Here is a 17,073-nt window from a genome sequence, read left to right as displayed (position 1 = left end):
GCACTCGCGAGCCTTCACCGGGGGGCTCTGGCGGTCCCCGGGGGTCCTTGCAGCCCCGCGCCCGCCCCAGCGCCGGCTTCTTGACCTGATTTCTGGAGCACACATTTCGTCCTTTTGTGCTGCTACGCAGCAAAAGTCATGTAGCCCCTCCTTCATTTGGTAGAACACTCCACTTTCCCAGCGTGCAAGCCTCATGCCCGGCCTCTGCGGAGCCGTGGTTTCTGTGTCAGGTTTCTGTCACACCAAGCCCGGTCTTGCTGCGTTAGGCTCAGCCTTGCTACATGAAGCCCAGGGGTTTCCACAAGATTTTTGTTCCTCTTACCAAGACACACAAAGGGCGATTTACAGGGGGAAAAGCGGCTTCGTGCTGTGCGACCTGGCAGCCCCCACCCCCCGGCCGCGGCACCGGGGCGACCCCCGCACGCCCCCAGGGCAGGTCCCGCAGCCGGAACCCAAGCGCGGGTGCCCGTTCCCGGGCGGGCCGGTGCAGCGGGAACCGCGGCCCGCTCGGTAACCGCCTCCCCCGCGGCGCGGCCGGGCCGGATGGCGAAGCAAAGCCCCGAGGAGCCGGCGCCGAGCGCCGGGGCCCGCAGGAGGAGGAGGAGGAGGAAGGTGGAGCGCGGCCCCGGGGAAGCGGCGGCAGCTCCGCCCCGCAGCCCCCGGGAGTTCTCCGCCAACTGGAAGGCGCTGCAGGAGGTGAGGGGAACCGGGGGGGGGTCACTGGGGAGAGACGGAGCCACCCCCGGGGAGGGCCGGGGCCACGCTGTGTGGAGTAATTAAAAAAACCCAACAGTAAAATAATATTTGTGTCAATAAAGGCAGAGACATACCCGTTGCAGGTAATTCTAGAACCAACAAGAGCCTGGGGGCACTTGCCCAAGAGCCCCCGGGAAGGATGGTGGGGTCAGGAAGGCAGGGAGATTCTCCTTTTTTCCTCTTTTTTTTTTTTTTTTTTTTAATTTTAGCTACTGAAACAAAAGGTAAATAGCTCTAACGAGACCCTCTCTACGTGTCAAACATCCACCAAAAAGAAGCATCCACTCCCAGCTGGAAACGGCCAAGAGGTTCCAGCTATCAATGGGAATGCGGTAAAGGCCAAATCCGCAAATCAGACGGACACTGGTTCTGCTAGAGATGCTCCTGCTTTGGCTAAGCCAAAATCCAAGAGAGGTGCGACAGATAAGACTTTAAATGGCACCAAAAGTGATGGGAAAGGCTCCAAAGAAAAAAAGAAAAATAGCAATATTTTAAAGGAGAAAGAAGATATAAAGCATAAGAGAAGGAAAGCTCAAGAACACGCAGAGCAGCAACCCAAAGAGTGAGTACTTCAGGCATCACACGTGTATGTGAATATTTATTTTGGGAGGTGTACATAAGGAGCACAGAGCAGTACGTTCAAAACAGCTGCACTATTCCAGATTAAGTTTTGGGATAAATAAGCTGCATGCTGTCCCACTCCACAGATACAGCAATGAACCTGCATAGGTGACAAAACTAAACTGATTTTCACAGAGCTCATGTCTCGATGTAAATTAGATATGCTTTTCCTATGCTTCAACGATGAAAAACTGCTTTCAGACCATTAAATGTAGTTAAATCTGTACTTACCAGGCCCGAAATCTGGTTCGATGACGTTGATCCGAAAGATATTGAAGCAGCAGTAGGACCTGAAGCAGCAAAAATCGCTAGAAGAAATCTGGGACTTGAAACAGACAAATCCAAAGAGTCTGTTGAGCAGGTGCTGGTTAAAGAAACAGCTTCTGAAGGGTGAGTGACATCCCGGTGGGAAGGATGGCAGCAGAGCCATAGCGATGGTCCGTGTAAGAGGTGTCACCAAGCTGTCCTTGGTCTCTAGGCTGACACGAGCCGTGGCCATGGACTGCGAGATGGTGGGAGTGGGGCCCAAGGGTGAAGACAGCATCGTGGCCCGCGTGTCCATCGTGAACCAGTTTGGAAAGTGCGTTTATGACAAGTATGTCAAGCCTACAGAAGAGGTGACCGATTACAGGACAGCTGTTAGTGGCATACGCCCCGAGAATATAAATACAGGTAGGAGCTTTTCCCCCAAAAACGTCCTTTAAGGAGAGAAGATTTAACAGGCTATGGCAGAAGCCTCGTTGGCTGAGCTTGGACAAGTACAATCCCAAGGATACAATTGCCTTCTCAAAAAAGATGCAGTGTTTTAACTGTGGGTTGCTTAGTTGTCTTATGCATCTAATGCAAAGTGTTTCCTTGTGTGGTATTTTTAGGTGAAGATTTTAAAACAGTTCAGAAGGAGGTCGCTGACATCTTGAAGGGAAGGATTTTAGTTGGACATGCTTTACGCAATGATCTAAAGGTACGTGGCTGCAGATTTGTTATTTTGAAGACAAGACTCCAAAAATTTAAGATTGATTGAATTTCTAATACATCTTTCTGGATCAGATGAACACACCTGAGCTCCTAGAAACCACAGCTTTGTTACCTCAGTTTCTTGTCATTTCATGCTGCACCAAGTATAGTCCTAGTCACTTGCCCACTGAAGTTCTTCCTCTCCCAAACACTGTTGCTAATGGCACTGATCTGTTTACTAAATTAAAGAGCCAGGAAAGAAACAGAATGATGAAAAACCAGCTCAGCAGTCTGGACATCATTACCAGAGACAGGTGTCTTACATCCTGCTATACCAGCACTGCAGGCAACCTCTACAGGTGGTATGTCCAGATTATTTCTGTTTCTTGTGCTAAGTAGAACTGTGGTTCTCAAATCCAGCCAATGGCTGGATGATCTTGGTCTTGTCCATTCGTGGTTTTGAATTCTCTTACAATGGATGGAAGGAAAGAGCAGGAAGCTGTACATTCAGCTGTGTAAGTTCCTATGCAACAGCATGCTTTAGACTGGAAATGTTATTTCTTCTAGGTTCTATTTCTTGATCATCCTAAGAAGAAGATACGTGACACACAAAAATACAAGCCTTTCAAACAGAGAGTCAAGGTAAGAAGCTGCTGGGAAGGTGAACCTCAGACAACTGACTCTTGAGCTGACAACTCACTCCTGCTTCTCTTGCCCCTATTCCTTCTGACCCTGTTCTTTCTTTCCTCCCCAAAACAGGGATGCCTGCTTTTTGTCATTTGAAAAGCCTAGTCTAGGTGAATGCTTAGAATCATAGAATCATTTTGGTTGGAAAAGACCCTCAAGGTCATGAAGTCCAGCTGTTAACCTAATAGCGGCACTAAGCCATGACCCTAAGAACCTTATCTATGCATCTTTTAAACACCTTAGTGTTTGAAATATATCAATAAGTTACTTAGTTCAGTACAAACATTACCAATAATACCTGCTCACAAAATTCTGTGGCTCTCCCATTCTTTAGCACTTGCATGGTCTTCATAATGATTTTCTAGATAGCAAAATGAGATGGTACAGTTCTGCTTACAGTAAGTTCTACTTACAGTAAGGCTTATATGACCTCCTTAATGGTATCATTTCTGTAGGGATATACAAAAAATAGATGGCTTCAAGTTGCTGCCTAGACTGCAGGAGTAAAGGTTCAGACCACAGGGAGATATTTTAAGTTTCATAACTATATGTTCATGTTTTTTCACAATAAAGCATCCCAAACATAAATCTTAGGGTTATGGTAATAAACAAAATCCTCTCAGCAGTGGATGCATAAATCTCTTAATTAATTAATTATTCTTGACAACTCACCAGTAGAAGCTGAGATGTGCTATACTTTAATGAGGAATACACTTAAACTAGTATTTTTATATAAATACATGTATATTTCAAATAGCGTAAGACAGAACAATGCTATCTTTTCTATTTCTAGTGTGCACGGCCATCACTAAAACTGCTCTGCGAGAGACTGCTCAACATTCAAGTGCAGACAGCAGAGCACTGCTCGGTGTGTATTTCACTAGAACATACATTTTGGGGTAGATGAACACATTAGCTGTAGGATCCAGGTTCAATCCAGAACACTGTGGCTTCATTCTCACCTCTCCATGAAAGTTACTGAGCTCTGTGTGGACACCAGCACGCAGTAAGATTGCTGTCTAAACTTACTTACCATGTCTCATGCCACTTGGATTATTCCCTTATATTTGTAAACTCCTTTTGAACAAGTCAGCTGTATTTTGTTTAAATATTAATTGTTGTTTTAAGATCCCTGAGGAAAAAATTCTCAAGTACTGACTACTTACCTTAAAAGCAGCGTTCCAGTGGGTTGGATAAAATAGTGTGTGAGCCTACTAGTGAATCTCAACAGCTCCTTCCTTTCAGTGGACGGGAGGATATAACAGAGCAATGAAGGGAAAAGCAGGGAAAATTGTCTGGATACCTCCAAGATACTGTATCAGGAGTATTTTCTCATTAGGGCTTTCCAAGTCACAATCAGAAAGAGAAGTGCATAGCCTTGTGGTGGGCCACACAGTCTGAATATACATTCATCCCCTTCTGCTAGTCACTCTAAAGAACCTACATTTAGAAAGCGATTATGAAATGCTAATTGAAAGGACATATTATAATGATGGAAGATTTAGCTGCTTTTTTAACAGTAATGTTCTTAAACCATGTCAGCTCTGTTTCATTAAGCCTCCTGTTTGTTCTGTTCTCTTTTAGATTCAGGATGCACAAGCAGCTATGAGACTGTACACCTTGGAGAAAAAGACATGGGAAGCTGCTGTTAAGAGCAAATCTAACAACTAAAATAGTAAAAATTGAATGATTCTACACTGTGTTTCTATCTGCAGCATTTACTGGTTTCATGTCACATTCCAGGGCAAATTTAGAGGGAACTCAGAACTGACAGCAGCTATTTCATGAAAATCAAAAGATATGATATGATATCCAAGTGCTGCCATCCTTGTGGTACCTACACCTAGTGCCTACTACTGTGTGTAAACAGTACTTGTAGTCCTGCCATTGTGAAGTACTTCATCAGTTCAATTTCTGCAAAAAATATACACTGAATAAGTTTTTTAAAATGTGTTTCTAAATTAGGATAAATGAAGGAAGAAACTGTCATTGCTTTGCTGAAATTCACAAAACTAAAATCTTTATTTCAAATATTTTAAAGTCTACAAAGTAAGGCAAATTCTTAATTGCTGTTAGTCTCACAGTTGTGTACCTAAATCAACAGAATATATAACTGGTTATGTATTATTAATGGCCTAGTATTAATCTTTCTGATGAGAAAAATATTTTAAAATAATATTTCTGAAGGATCCAAGCTTTTATACCTGAAGCAAAAGTGTACAAGTCTTGTTCTTATACAGAAAGCTTCTCTCTTATTTCTGCAGTTTCAAAAGCATTGCATCCACAAGGGTTATTATCTCCTGGAGAGAAATATGAGAGTTGTAAAATTCAAGCAACAAGGTAATCTTGTCTTATTTTTACATTCCTTTATTAATAAAAAACACTGTGTCTAAGATAGGCCTTTAAAGTGAGTGATGTTTAAAGTACATGTGGGGTCTGATACTGCAAAATCCAAAGTAAGTGTAATTAGCAGACCAAATACTAATGTTTTGATTTAAATAATCTAAATGGATACTGGAAGGGAAATGGATACCAGGAAAGGGTTTCAGAGATTTAGCAGTTCATTGCACACTGTATTGCCAGAACAAGTGTTCTGGCCTTTTCTGTGCTGTCAACAGGGGACTCGGGGAACAAGGAATTACATTTACAACAGAAGGGGGAACATCAAATTACATTTACAACAGAAGAGGGAGCTTTCTTCTCTTTTGTGATTCTTTTTTTCTGCACTACCTTATAGCTGCAGCATTCATTAAACTGGTGCAGGAGACACTGGAGAACAAGTTTGCATGTAACTAAGAGGAAAGTTATAAGACTAAACAGTTTTGTTGGCTTGATGTACAAACTTGTCATTACTGGTTTGTTGACAGCAAGCCATTGCTAAAGGAAATATTAGTGTAACACATTAAATAGCTTGAATAACTTTACTGTTTCTGGTGTTTCAATACTTTTTTCAGTATGACTACTTGTTGGAATTTACTCTAAGTTAAACCTGCAGGCAAATTGTCCCAAGGGTTTCTTTTGTTGATTTTGTCTTTGTGTGGGGTCTGCTTAGGGATATTATTTATAACACAAAAATATTTGGATGTAATATGCTTTGTTCTTGTGAACCTTGGCATGTTTTAGTACGAAGAATGTAGTAAATTAATGCAATGTTGCAAGAGACCAGAACATAGTTTTAAAAAATTACAGCATTAAGAAAAAAATACTTCCAACTACTTATTTTCAGTAGTTAGAAATGTTCTTACAAACTCACTCTTCACTCATATACACATAATTCTGTACATTTCTGCACTGTGTAATTCCAGCTATTTGAGAATGATAAAATTCATAACCAGAAATAAGATATTAAACATCTACCCTTTATTATGACAGTGGCTTTACATACCGTACTGGATGGAAACTGCCTTTTTATTTCAGATAGCAGTTCTTCCGTTTTCTGGGACAGCATATCCAGCACCACATCTTCTGTAAATGAAGAGGATAATATACAGTTACAACTACCAATAGTATCAGCAGCAGCTAAAAGGAGAGCAATGAGGGGACAGACCTTCAAACAGAAGGCAAGATAAGATGAAGTTATAACATTATAACAGGAGGGGCATTTATAATTATTCAAGAACAAGTGGGATGAACTCTCAGTTCCAATTCATCCTCCTTTCACAGATACATAGTTAAGTTTTTCCTGAGAGCAACTAACGTCCCTGAGCAACTGCTGTTAAGTTTTCTTTACTAGTTTTTGAGGGAGAGGGAGAAACTCGATAAATAATACCATGATCTCACCATACTGAACCATCTCGTTAATCAGCATACAGATATTTTCCACCACTTCTGGATCATTTACATGAAGGCCGTAGGCATCTTTCATCAGCTTTATTCCACCACCTTTTGAATCCGTTATAAATCTCAAAGCTGGTATTTCTGAAAGGGAGACAAATGCTGCTGGGTTAGTTGGTCGCTGCACCATTCTCTGCTTTCCAGTCCCCTGCTCCAGCTCGCACGTGTTATGTTTTACCAGGAAGGTGTGCCCGTTATTTTTAGTCTTCCCAAAAGGTATTTTGAAGCAAGTTTGGGCAACAAGCAGAAGAACATACACACAACCAATGCTGTCACGCATAGCAGAAGTGATATTTTCATGTTTACTGTTTTCACATTCGTGTTTTCACATTCACTTCTACACAGTGAAACAACTTCATTGTAAAGTAAGTAACAAAACACTCTCAAGTTATTAATAGATCAGATTGTGCTGATGTAACACTTCTCATACATTCATGCTGGGGCCATGGGAAAAAAAAAAATAAAATCACACCTCCAGTTTCACTATGTCCTCTCACAGTCCTGCAAGATTAACTCAGGAGAGCAGATGTCAATCCAAATCCTACTACAGACTCTTGAACAATATAGAAATATCCATTTCTGAGCTGAATTGCAATTAATAATTAAAAAAAAAAAGAATCGCTGAATGTTACCAGATAGCCTCAGAAGGCTTGCTAATGCCAGGCAGGCGTTCTTCACCAGCACTGGTCTTTCCAGGTTCATCCTGAGTACGTCCAGCAGAAGTGCTGTTGTGGGCTCATATTCATTTTCAGTTAAGCAACCTTAAAAAAAAAAAACCACACAAAACACACAAAACCCCCAAACTTCAATATACTCAAAAGCCTTTAACACACTCATCAGCATTTCAATTTCTGCCTCCTGTTTCTGAAATGACTTTTAAACAATGTGATAAAAGTTACAAAGAAAGCATGTGAAAACCTGTACTGCAGTAAAAAAGGCCAAATAAAATCTTATGAGCTGATCCAGGGGTCATCCAGTTATATCATTGCTGTGGCTCGTCAAAAAGAGCTTCATTAGGGAGCGTTAGAAAGCAAGTACATGGAAAACTGATTGGGAGGATGCAAGTTCCTAACTCTGCTGCCATCTGCAGAGCCTGCTCAGGCCAAGCAGCCGCTATTTCCCACTGACAGACAGACACCTCTCCCATGCCCAAGGAATAAGGAAGCTGGGAACACACACCTTGGAGTGACAACGCCCACAGAGCCGAGCAGGCCGACTCGGTAACTGGTCCATTCTGGAGATGCTCTTGAATGACAGCAGAGATAATGGGGACAGCACTTTTCAGCAACGCGTGGTCTGCGTTGTTCTCTGAATGACCGTAACAAAAAGGAAATGCATCAAGCAGAGTTCTTTAATCAAGTAATAATATCATAAGCACATTGTATGTAAAATCTTAATGGGTGATGGCATTGGAGTAATGCATCATTATTTTAGTATGGACAACAGCAGAGGGAAGGAATCCAAAATGTACAAAAACCAAACAAATTTTACAGAACTAATAAATAGTAATATTGCAGAAAGCAGAACTTCTCCTGGAGCTGGGTTTTCTTTGCCATTTGAATTACACATGGGGATCACAGCAAGAAACCTCCAAAAATAACTGCCTTTTTGACAGAATAAGGTCTGCAGGATGGATATTTAGCTCGTCACATAAATTGAATGGGTGGTTTGTTGCACAGAGGTAATAAAACACACCAAGGGCAATTGTGCACACTATTTCAGCCTTCCTTGATGATTAGAACACCACACACCTGCATAAGAACTTGTCACTGAAATGGTCATATTTTGGCAAAAACAGTTAAGATTTGACTCTGGCACCTTATCACAAAAAGAGTTGCTAAGAAGTCTGCATTAGTTTTTAGTTCTCTCTCATTTAACTCTGGATCATTTGAAGTTATTCTAGCAGTGATGTGGAAACACCTCTCCAGAATGGGAGAAAGAAGAAAGATCCAGTTCCAGCACCGGGAAGGTCTGAACGCTATTAGGCACAAGACCCGCTGCCTCTCAGTCACACGAGTCGAGGCACAAGACTCGCTGTGTTCTCCTTACCACCCACTGCCAAGCTCCAGAGAACTCCACAGCACGAGAGGCAGATCTTTGCATTGTGAGGAAAATCACTCAAAATTGACAGAAGGTCTGTGATTATCCCAGCTTTCCTTAGATTCTCTGCAGCAACTTCTGAAAAACACAGAGAAAGGAGTTCTATAGAATCTGGTATTTTTGTCCCACTTGCTGTCCTCACAGCAGATAGCACTACTAACCATATTTAAACAGTGATAACGAACCAGTAACGTGATACCATCAGCTGGACAAAAGAAAGCAAGAGAACAGACCAAATTCTTTAACAAGATGTACCTAAGCACAGTTTTTAGCACACACGACCCTTTCAAACAGACATTTGATCATCCTTTTTCCTTACAGATCTGAAATTTACAGAGCAGAAAAGGAACTGAGAGGGTATAAATTACTATTTTTCAAATGTTTGCAATTTAGCAATTAAAGCTACCTCAGCTTCAGAATGAGGAAACTCTGTATAAAAATAGTTTGGTCTTAGATGGTAAGTTTATTTGTACATGACACTTTGTACGTTTTATTTCTAAGATTATCCCCTTGCTGCTAAATTATGCTGTAACCATTTATAAAAACAGTCTTCTGATGACTGTTCAACCAGTACTGAAAACAAGTACAAAAAAAAATACTATAAATATTTAGCAATTACAATGTCAGGAGAAAAAAAAGTGGAGAAATTAGGTAGAATCGTTTCAATTCACCATGACACAGCTAAAAATATAATCCAGGTTCTATGCCTTTGTTTTCCCAAGCGCTACTATTTGCACAGTTTATACTTGTTTCCAAAAGAAGATGAAATACAGGACCGCTCCACTAGATACAATTCTCTAAGTACCTGAAGTCTCAGCAGTGGATCTTACACTTTCAGGACTGTTATCTTATCAATATCTAGTGAATATTATCAATGTTACCACTATTAAACTAACACCTACAGATATCCACATCTCTCAGTGAAATCATAAGTTCCGTGTCATATCTTGTATTAGACTATAAGAGCAGAAACATAAGAATATTCCCAAAATAGGAACAAGGTGACTCACCACTGGCTGAAATAATCATCAATAACGTACAGGCCAATGAAAGTAACTCTTCATTTTCAGAGTGTTTTCTCACTGTGTCTAACAGAGAGCTGGCCACATTCTCAATCAGGGCTATCACCGCATCCTGCTCTGGAGCTGTCAAAAATAAACATTTTAACAGAACAAAGATTTCAGTGTCTTGCAATGAAGTCTGAACCTCCTGCTGTTAGCATGAGTTAAACATTCAATTAGCAGCATTTCTTCACATAATGCATCCAAAAGTTGCTTTAAATTTTCTTTTTCTGAAATACAATTCCTACCATTTTCAAGCTGGCATCATTATCATATGTTATTGGAGTAAATTGCCAAGAAAGTGACAGCAGGGACCACACAAGAGACCAAAAGATACTTCTATGGTTTGAAATTAAAACACCAGAATATCGAAACTCTCTTATTTATGCACTCTAGTAACATTCTACATAATATTAAAGCAAACTTGGTAGGCTAAAATCAGTAGCCTCTATTTAAAATGAACACTAACACAGACTTCAGGTATGGACTTCTCCTGAAGAAAGTCCATGAGAATTCAGACTCAAAGCTGATTAAATTATTCTGTTACATTAAATTGATCCCCTAAAGTCACTACGGAACCCATTTCAAACCTGATCTGCTACATCTAACTTTACGAGAGATGCTGTATTACCCAGGGTAAGCTGGAAGTCTCATAACTGTACCTTGACTAAGAATTTCAAGCAATAAACTGCAACCATCTACTTGTAACTTGGGAGAATCTACATGAGTCTTCATGGCAAAAGTAGCCAGTTCTGTGAACTTCAGCAGGTAGGGCCAGGCTATGGGGAAAAGAAATTATTTGATACACATTCAGTTACACAGCTTAGAACGCTCAGTGGGTATCAAAGCTCCAAAACACAAGAGTTCCAGTTTCAAACAAGCTGCTGTTTTTCCTTATTGATTACAGATACGAACACCCCTGTGTTTTAACATAATAAGCCAATATCAGTATTAAAATGCTATCACTATCAAAAAGCAACACATTTTGTAACCAAGTTAACATGGTGCTTTGAAAATATTAGTCGTGATCTGAAAGATTAGACTGAAAACATTCCAAAAATGCGAAATAGGAAGAGAACAATTTCATTCTCATTTATTGTCACAAGAATTTTTCTCTTCTTCCTGTTATCTTAAAGTGTAAGGAAAGAGCAGAATAAATACATTGATAAAATAGTGCCTTACCACTTTTATCTCTCACAGAACTGGCTAAGAGCTGAATGGCTTTAACCTGTACTTCTTCTATATCCCAGAAAGCCTGCATGAATTCTACACAAAAAAAGAAAATTCTTCTAATCATTTGATACAAACACTTATAAAAAGCACTCAAATTTTCTCTATTTTGTGCAAGATGTGAGTTCATGTAAATGAAAATAATGTAAGTTATGATTGTTGAAAAAAGAAAAACTTTCCACCTAATGCATCAAGCATTTAAATATTACAAAGTGTTACGAGTCATCTCTATAATATGTGTGTTTGGCATAATATATTTTTGGAGACCTGTTGGAATATTAAATCAGAGCAGGGATAAGAGCTTTAAATACGTTATTCTGGTAGCCTTTTCAGATTAAGATTTTATCTTCCTTCCTTAGGAGGAAAATAATGGAGCAGATCCTTTGTGGCATAAATCAGCAAACACATTAGAATGAAGACAACAAAAGTGGGACTCCCCAATTTTTTGAGCAATGATCTCTGACCCCATTTAACTTGCACAGCAGGTATGGCTGGTAATCTTACAAGGTTATAGAAAAGGCTGTATGGTGATCCTTCCTCAAAAGGATCCCATTTTATTTCAAATAAAATGAATGTCCAGTAATTCATTTTCAGGTAGAACACATGCTGACTGGAAAACAAACAGCTTTATTTCCTATGAAAATCACCATTACATTGATCTGATTTTCCTTATTACCTAGAGCCTTTTCAATTCTTCCCTCAAGGAGCACATCTATTATTTTGGGAGGCAAAGACTTTCTCAGTTTCACTGAAGAGGCACCTGCACCAGTCAGGCATTCTCTAATAAAAGGATCATCAGTGAGATCCCTAGAATTATAAGAGACAAAAGCAGTAAAATAAGTTAGAACCGGTAAGTTACAACCAAAAAAATGTTAACAGCCTATGTTTCATTTTGATTTAGAAACCTAATACTACTTCTTTGAAGACTGGTTTATTTTCGACAGAACTTACGCAATTTACTTCAGAACAGCTATTAAAGGAGCTCATATTGAGCAAGCCATGCTTAGGCTTCAAGTTAACGGCTTGTAAAACTGTGTATAACATGATTTTATAATGTAACTCTTCAAAAAAAGGAACATCTACGCCTATCAGTACGTGTGCTTCCAAATGAACACCAGATCTTTCACTTTTTTTATAAATCAATTTGTCGAGGCGCTAAGATCAGCAACCTCAACTCAGCCTCTTTCAAACAGCAGCTAATGCTCCCATCTTCAAGGCGGCAGGTGAGGTACAGGACAAAAAAATAAACAGAAAGCATCCAGAACTCACTTTGCTGTGGGCCTCATGCTGGGCTGAATCTGTAGCATCATAAATAAAATTGGAAATAAAGGCGCAGAGCTGGTATATTCGATTTCCAGTGGTATCACAATCTTCTCAAGATGGTTGGTATCCTGTCTGATATCCTGCAGAAAATACATTGTCTCTTCTGCCTGTAAAGAGCATGGTATCAGAAGAGCTTCCACACACTCAGAGACATCCTGGTGGGCCCACGACATTTTAAATCTATAATGAAACATTATTACGTACATTCAGAACAGAGCAGGTCATCATGTCAAGTAGAATACAACCTAGAGACCAGATGTCAGATTTCTCAGTAAAAGAAAAAACAAATGTTTCCGGAGCCATCCAAGACTTGCAACCTGGTGAAATAAGAATCATACAGTCATGGCACTGACATCGTACTACACACAGTTTTTGCTTGCACATCCATGAACCGCAGGCAATTGTTCTGTGTCTAAAAATCATTTAGAGATATTCTGCAGCGATTAAACATTTTTTACTGGTCATATGCCACAAAAGAGTAAGAAACACACTATAACTACTGAATGATTTTCTCAGATGTTACCGCAGAGGTATTAAGCTAAAAAGGATTCCAGCTCTATCTGTTGCAGAATTCTGAGGCTCACAGACATATTATAGTTTTCAATTGTGAACAAAATTAATGCTTCAGGCAACCACCTATAAATATCCTACTCATGTTTTAGAAGACAAATAGTACAATATGGAGAACTGGGACAGAAGATAATTTTTATTTCTTTGGCTGATTTTTCTCGGAGAACTAAAAATATCCACCATAGCTGAAACTTTTAAAAAGAAAGTAAAAACAAAAAAAGGTAAAACAAATATCTACTTTCTTCCACTCTTATTTTCCATTTCATCTCATCTGTCATAAGTGTTTCTGAACTGAAGTCACTAAGCATGAAGGATGCTTCACCAGTCACAAGTATGTTTGATGGCTTGAGATTTCTGCAACACAAATACTTTCCATCAGCATGTGAAATCAGGATTTAACGATATTTAACTACAGGTTCTCAGCATCTTTACACATCAGGAGGTTTGGGGTTTTCTTTAGGGGGAGTGGTTTGGGTCTTTGTTTGTTTTGGGGTTTTGTTTGGTTTCTTTGTTTTTAAAATATATAAGTGACCTGTCAGACAAAGAGCATGAGATTTCTACTCACCTGTGGAAAATATTTTGTGTGTGTATATAAAACAAAGCATCCACCATCTGTCCCAGGAATCTCAGTATCACCTGTTCAGGGGAATATACACAACAGTGTAACAAACAGAATAACTTCCAAATAGCTTTCGGAAGGTGATTCCAAACCCACCCTTCAGCAAAACACTGTGCCTCGGAGATTTTGGGGAGGGAATACAGAGAAAGGAAATATAAAAGCGGTGAGACGCTGTCAGTTCAGCCAGGTGCCTCTTCTTTTTACCATGTCTTTTTACCATGTCTGTTATTTTTTCTGACTTCCGCCTTTTTTCCTTGATTACAGAAGAAAGATCTCCGTGGCCTGAGTGCTGCATTACCAGACAAAGGAACAGAGATGATATCTGTAACACAACATTACACCAGCATTGTCTAACTGTTCACAGGTAATAACATGTTCAGTAAGAAAGATAAAACCTGAGCACTTGGCCAAACTGGTGGGTGTGGTGTTCACCACTACCAAGGTGTTGTGAGATGATTCATCTCTCACAGAAGATACAATAATTACTATTTTTTATAAAAATAAAGCACATTTGTTGTTTTGGTTTTTGTTTGTGTTAAAAAACCCCCACGCCATTATCAAGCATCTCAACTGAAACCATATGGGACAATTCAAGTCAAATACATCAAATATACATCCATAAAATTTTGCCTGAGCACAAAATCCGCAAATAACTCAGGACTTTCAGCTTTTCAGTTTCCTATAGTCTCCTGTAAAGCATTTTTATGCAGGCATGAAAATCAGTATTGCACACTGATTCACACCAGAAGCTGTGGTTAAGTATGCAGTACTGCAATGTGATGGACTCCTTCACAGCATGTTTATTCAGGAGTTAATAAAGCAGGTTTGTTTCAAGTCAAATAATCTTTTTCTGTAGCATCTCACACCAATGACCCTAAATGTAAACCTGCAAAAATGCCTACACACCTACAACATTAACCATGTATTTCAATTTAACCAATCCTATTTCATTCTCACCTCATTATCCCAAGTCACAAACAATTCCTTGTAAACACAGATGTTTGAATGATGAAGTTTTAGCAAATCTCTTGCCTGTATAGAAAAAATATAGAGAGAGCTTTCCATAGCTACACAGTCCTTCCCACTGACCAGGACTGTAAATAATATCCTAAGCCAGTTCTTGACCTGTTCATGTCACATATCTGATCAAATCCTTTCAATATACAAGCTCTGTTGTATATTTGTATGTAGAGGTGTCAAAGAAAAATATTTCAGTAAGACTCTACTTAGTATAGTTACAAATTGAGTTTATTAATAACAAACTATAAACAGAGAAAGGTTCTCCTTCAGCTTAAAGGCCAAAAGGACAAACTCTGCTCTGTCTTTGGCACAAAGCAAACACAAACCCTGAAAAAGGACTATCCTCTGAGAACAGCTGTCCATTTGAATCTACATATTCAAATATAGGAACAATTAATACAAAATCCTGTCCTGAGCTCAAGCAGAGGGCAGGGAGCACACTCCTCAGATAGCCCTACCCTTTTTACATCTTGACTATTTACTTAGTTAATCCTTACAGATAAAAGGCTCTGTTCTGTCAAGACTTTGGTCTTTGTAAATGAAATAGTAAAGAAAAGCTGCACTGATACCTCCTTCAGGGCCTCATTTGCTTGCTTTTCTTCAATGCATTCAACCTGCACCAAAAAGAAGATAAGATCATAACAGAGAGATAGCTAAACTCCAAGCCAGAATAATCTTGCCAGGATGACTAGAATGCAAATTGTGTATGAGCTGGCATAAGTTTTCAATGATAGCTCCAATCTCTAACATTTGGAGCAGTCTTGTTGCTGGGAGGCGGCCAAAACCAGCACTTTAAACAAGTCCACAACAGCTAGCCAGTCCTCCTGCACTGTCAAAGTGGTAGCAAGCTAAGGTGAACACACACCTAAATAGGCTGCTCCCCTTTCCACACTTCTAACCTCAATATTTTGGTAAACTGATCAGAATCTTTCAATTTCCAAACCAGCAACATACTGAGAGATAAGCCTACTCTAACCCAGTGGCCAAGCTGCCTTAACATGTTTGTCTGTTACTATCAGAAGGGCTCATGGAGACGACAAACGTGTCAACAGACTCTTGCTTTCCTAGCAACCATCTTCTCACCTGCTTTATTACATATTTCTTCTTCACACCTGTTTCTGTTTTGAGTTCAGCCACCAGCATAGTGCCCAGTGCCCCAGGCTGCAGCTGCTCCAGCACCTGTGGGGCAGAGGAGAGGCACTAAGGCACTTGTTCAGCTGTAAGTTGTAGAGCAATCAAGGCAGAAAAGCCCCTTCAAACCCCTTTCCGAGACACCCTCCACACAGTGCACACCTCCAGTTCCCAGTGGCTGGGCCACACGCACCTGACCCCAGGAACACAAGCGCCTCCCCTTCCAAAACATTTCTCCTCATTTCCCTCCTGCTCAGCAGAACACCCTCATCTCCCCAGGGCCACTCGCACCCCAGCACATCCCTCACTGGCACTACAGAATCACTTCAGTTGGAAGAGACCCTCAGGATCATCCAGTCCAACCATAACCTAGCTCTAGCACTAAACCATGTACCTAAGAACCTTGTCTAAACACCTTTTAAACCCCTCCAGGGATGGTGACTCCACCACTGCCCTGGGCAGCCTGTTCCAATGCCCGACAGCCCTTTCCATGAAGAATTTTTTCCTAATATCCAATCTAAACCTCCCCTGGTGCAACTTGAGGCCATTTCTTCTTGTCCTACCACTTGTTACTTGGGAGAAGAGACCAACACCAACCATGCTCTAATCTCCTTTCAGGTAGTTGTAGACAGTGAGAACATCTCCCCTCAGCTCCTGTTCTCCAGCCCCCACGTTGCCCCTTCCTCACAGCAGCTCACACCCTCCGCAAGGCCACACAGCCCCTCCTTGGGGCCACCCACATCCCCTCCCCATGGTCACAGATCTACACCCTCACCCTTAAGCCACAAACCCCTCTCCAGGGTCATCTACACCCCCCAAAATGCCACAGCCATCCCCTTCCAGCTGAGCAGGGCCTGGCACCCAGGCAGCACCTCATATTTCTCCATGGTGGGACTGGGCCTGGGCTCTCAACGAGGCAGCGGGTGTGGAAGGACCCCCAGGAAATGAGGCCCCTCAGCCGTTAGCGACGGGAAGCTCACGGGATCAGGCTGCACTTTCAAGCAAAAAAAAAAAAAAATCACCGTTATAAGCCCTCAGGCGCGAGCAGAAGGGAAAGACGACGACCCCCCCGCCCTCCCCACGACCCTTCGGGGCGTTTCCCCATCCGGGGCTGCGGCCCCTTTAAGCGCGCAGCGCCGGTGGGCGGGGCCGCCCCGCCCTCCTGCG

The 17,073-nt window shown here is 41.0% G+C and overlaps 2 protein-coding genes across 2 annotated transcripts; one reads left to right on the top strand and one right to left on the bottom strand.

The window, feature by feature from the left end:
• Positions 1-501: 501 nt before the first annotated feature.
• Positions 502-5,910, top strand: REXO4 (REX4 homolog, 3'-5' exonuclease). The gene is made up of 8 exons (XM_065648809.1): positions 502-696; positions 966-1,318; positions 1,612-1,767; positions 1,856-2,049; positions 2,250-2,338; positions 2,899-2,973; positions 3,812-3,886; positions 4,603-5,910. Exons 1-8 carry the CDS (start codon positions 544-546, stop codon positions 4,687-4,689), a joined length of 1,182 nt encoding a protein of 393 aa, XP_065504881.1. The 5' UTR covers positions 502-543; the 3' UTR covers positions 4,690-5,910.
• STKLD1 (serine/threonine kinase like domain containing 1) lies at positions 5,066-16,893 on the bottom strand. Its single transcript, XM_065648385.1, has 19 exons — positions 16,779-16,893; positions 15,859-15,954; positions 15,345-15,389; positions 14,713-14,787; positions 13,973-14,077; positions 13,702-13,772; positions 13,375-13,490; positions 12,771-12,883; positions 12,513-12,673; positions 11,920-12,050; positions 11,196-11,279; positions 10,676-10,792; positions 9,963-10,097; positions 8,902-9,030; positions 8,032-8,160; positions 7,485-7,613; positions 6,799-6,936; positions 6,404-6,483; positions 5,066-5,318 (listed from the first exon to the last, which is right to left on the bottom strand). Exons 1-19 carry the CDS (start codon positions 16,791-16,793, stop codon positions 5,271-5,273), a joined length of 1,917 nt encoding a protein of 638 aa, XP_065504457.1. The 5' UTR covers positions 16,794-16,893; the 3' UTR covers positions 5,066-5,270.
• Between the last annotated feature and the right edge of the window lie 180 nt (positions 16,894-17,073).

The sequence above is a fragment of the Caloenas nicobarica genome, chromosome 19, assembly GCF_036013445.1.
Source record: "Caloenas nicobarica isolate bCalNic1 chromosome 19, bCalNic1.hap1, whole genome shotgun sequence".
Lineage (NCBI taxonomy): Eukaryota > Metazoa > Chordata > Aves > Columbiformes > Columbidae > Caloenas > Caloenas nicobarica.
The sequence above is the reverse complement of the archived record's forward strand: the minus strand, read 5'-3'. Positions and strand labels throughout refer to the sequence as shown.

What these genes read in the sequence shown, in the direction of transcription:
- REXO4 (XM_065648809.1), top strand. Translation starts at nt 544, where the DNA reads ATGGCGAAGCAAAGCCCCGAGGAGCCGGCGCCGAGCGCCGGGGCCCGC. An exon ending in ACTGGAAGGCGCTGCAGGAG is followed by an intron (nt 697 to 965) that starts GTGAGGGGAACC and finishes TTTTAATTTTAG; the next exon opens with CTACTGAAACAAAAGGTAAA. An exon ending in CCCCGAGAATATAAATACAG is followed by an intron (nt 2,050 to 2,249) that starts GTAGGAGCTTTT and finishes TGGTATTTTTAG; the next exon opens with GTGAAGATTTTAAAACAGTT.
- STKLD1 (XM_065648385.1), bottom strand. An exon ending in CTGGAGCTTGGCAGTGGGTG is followed by an intron (nt 8,161 to 8,901) that starts GTAAGGAGAACA and finishes ACGGTCATTCAG; the next exon opens with AGAACAACGCAGACCACGCG. An exon ending in GGCAGTTTCCATCCAGTACG is followed by an intron (nt 5,319 to 6,403) that starts GTATGTAAAGCC and finishes ATTTCTCTCCAG; the next exon opens with GAGATAATAACCCTTGTGGA.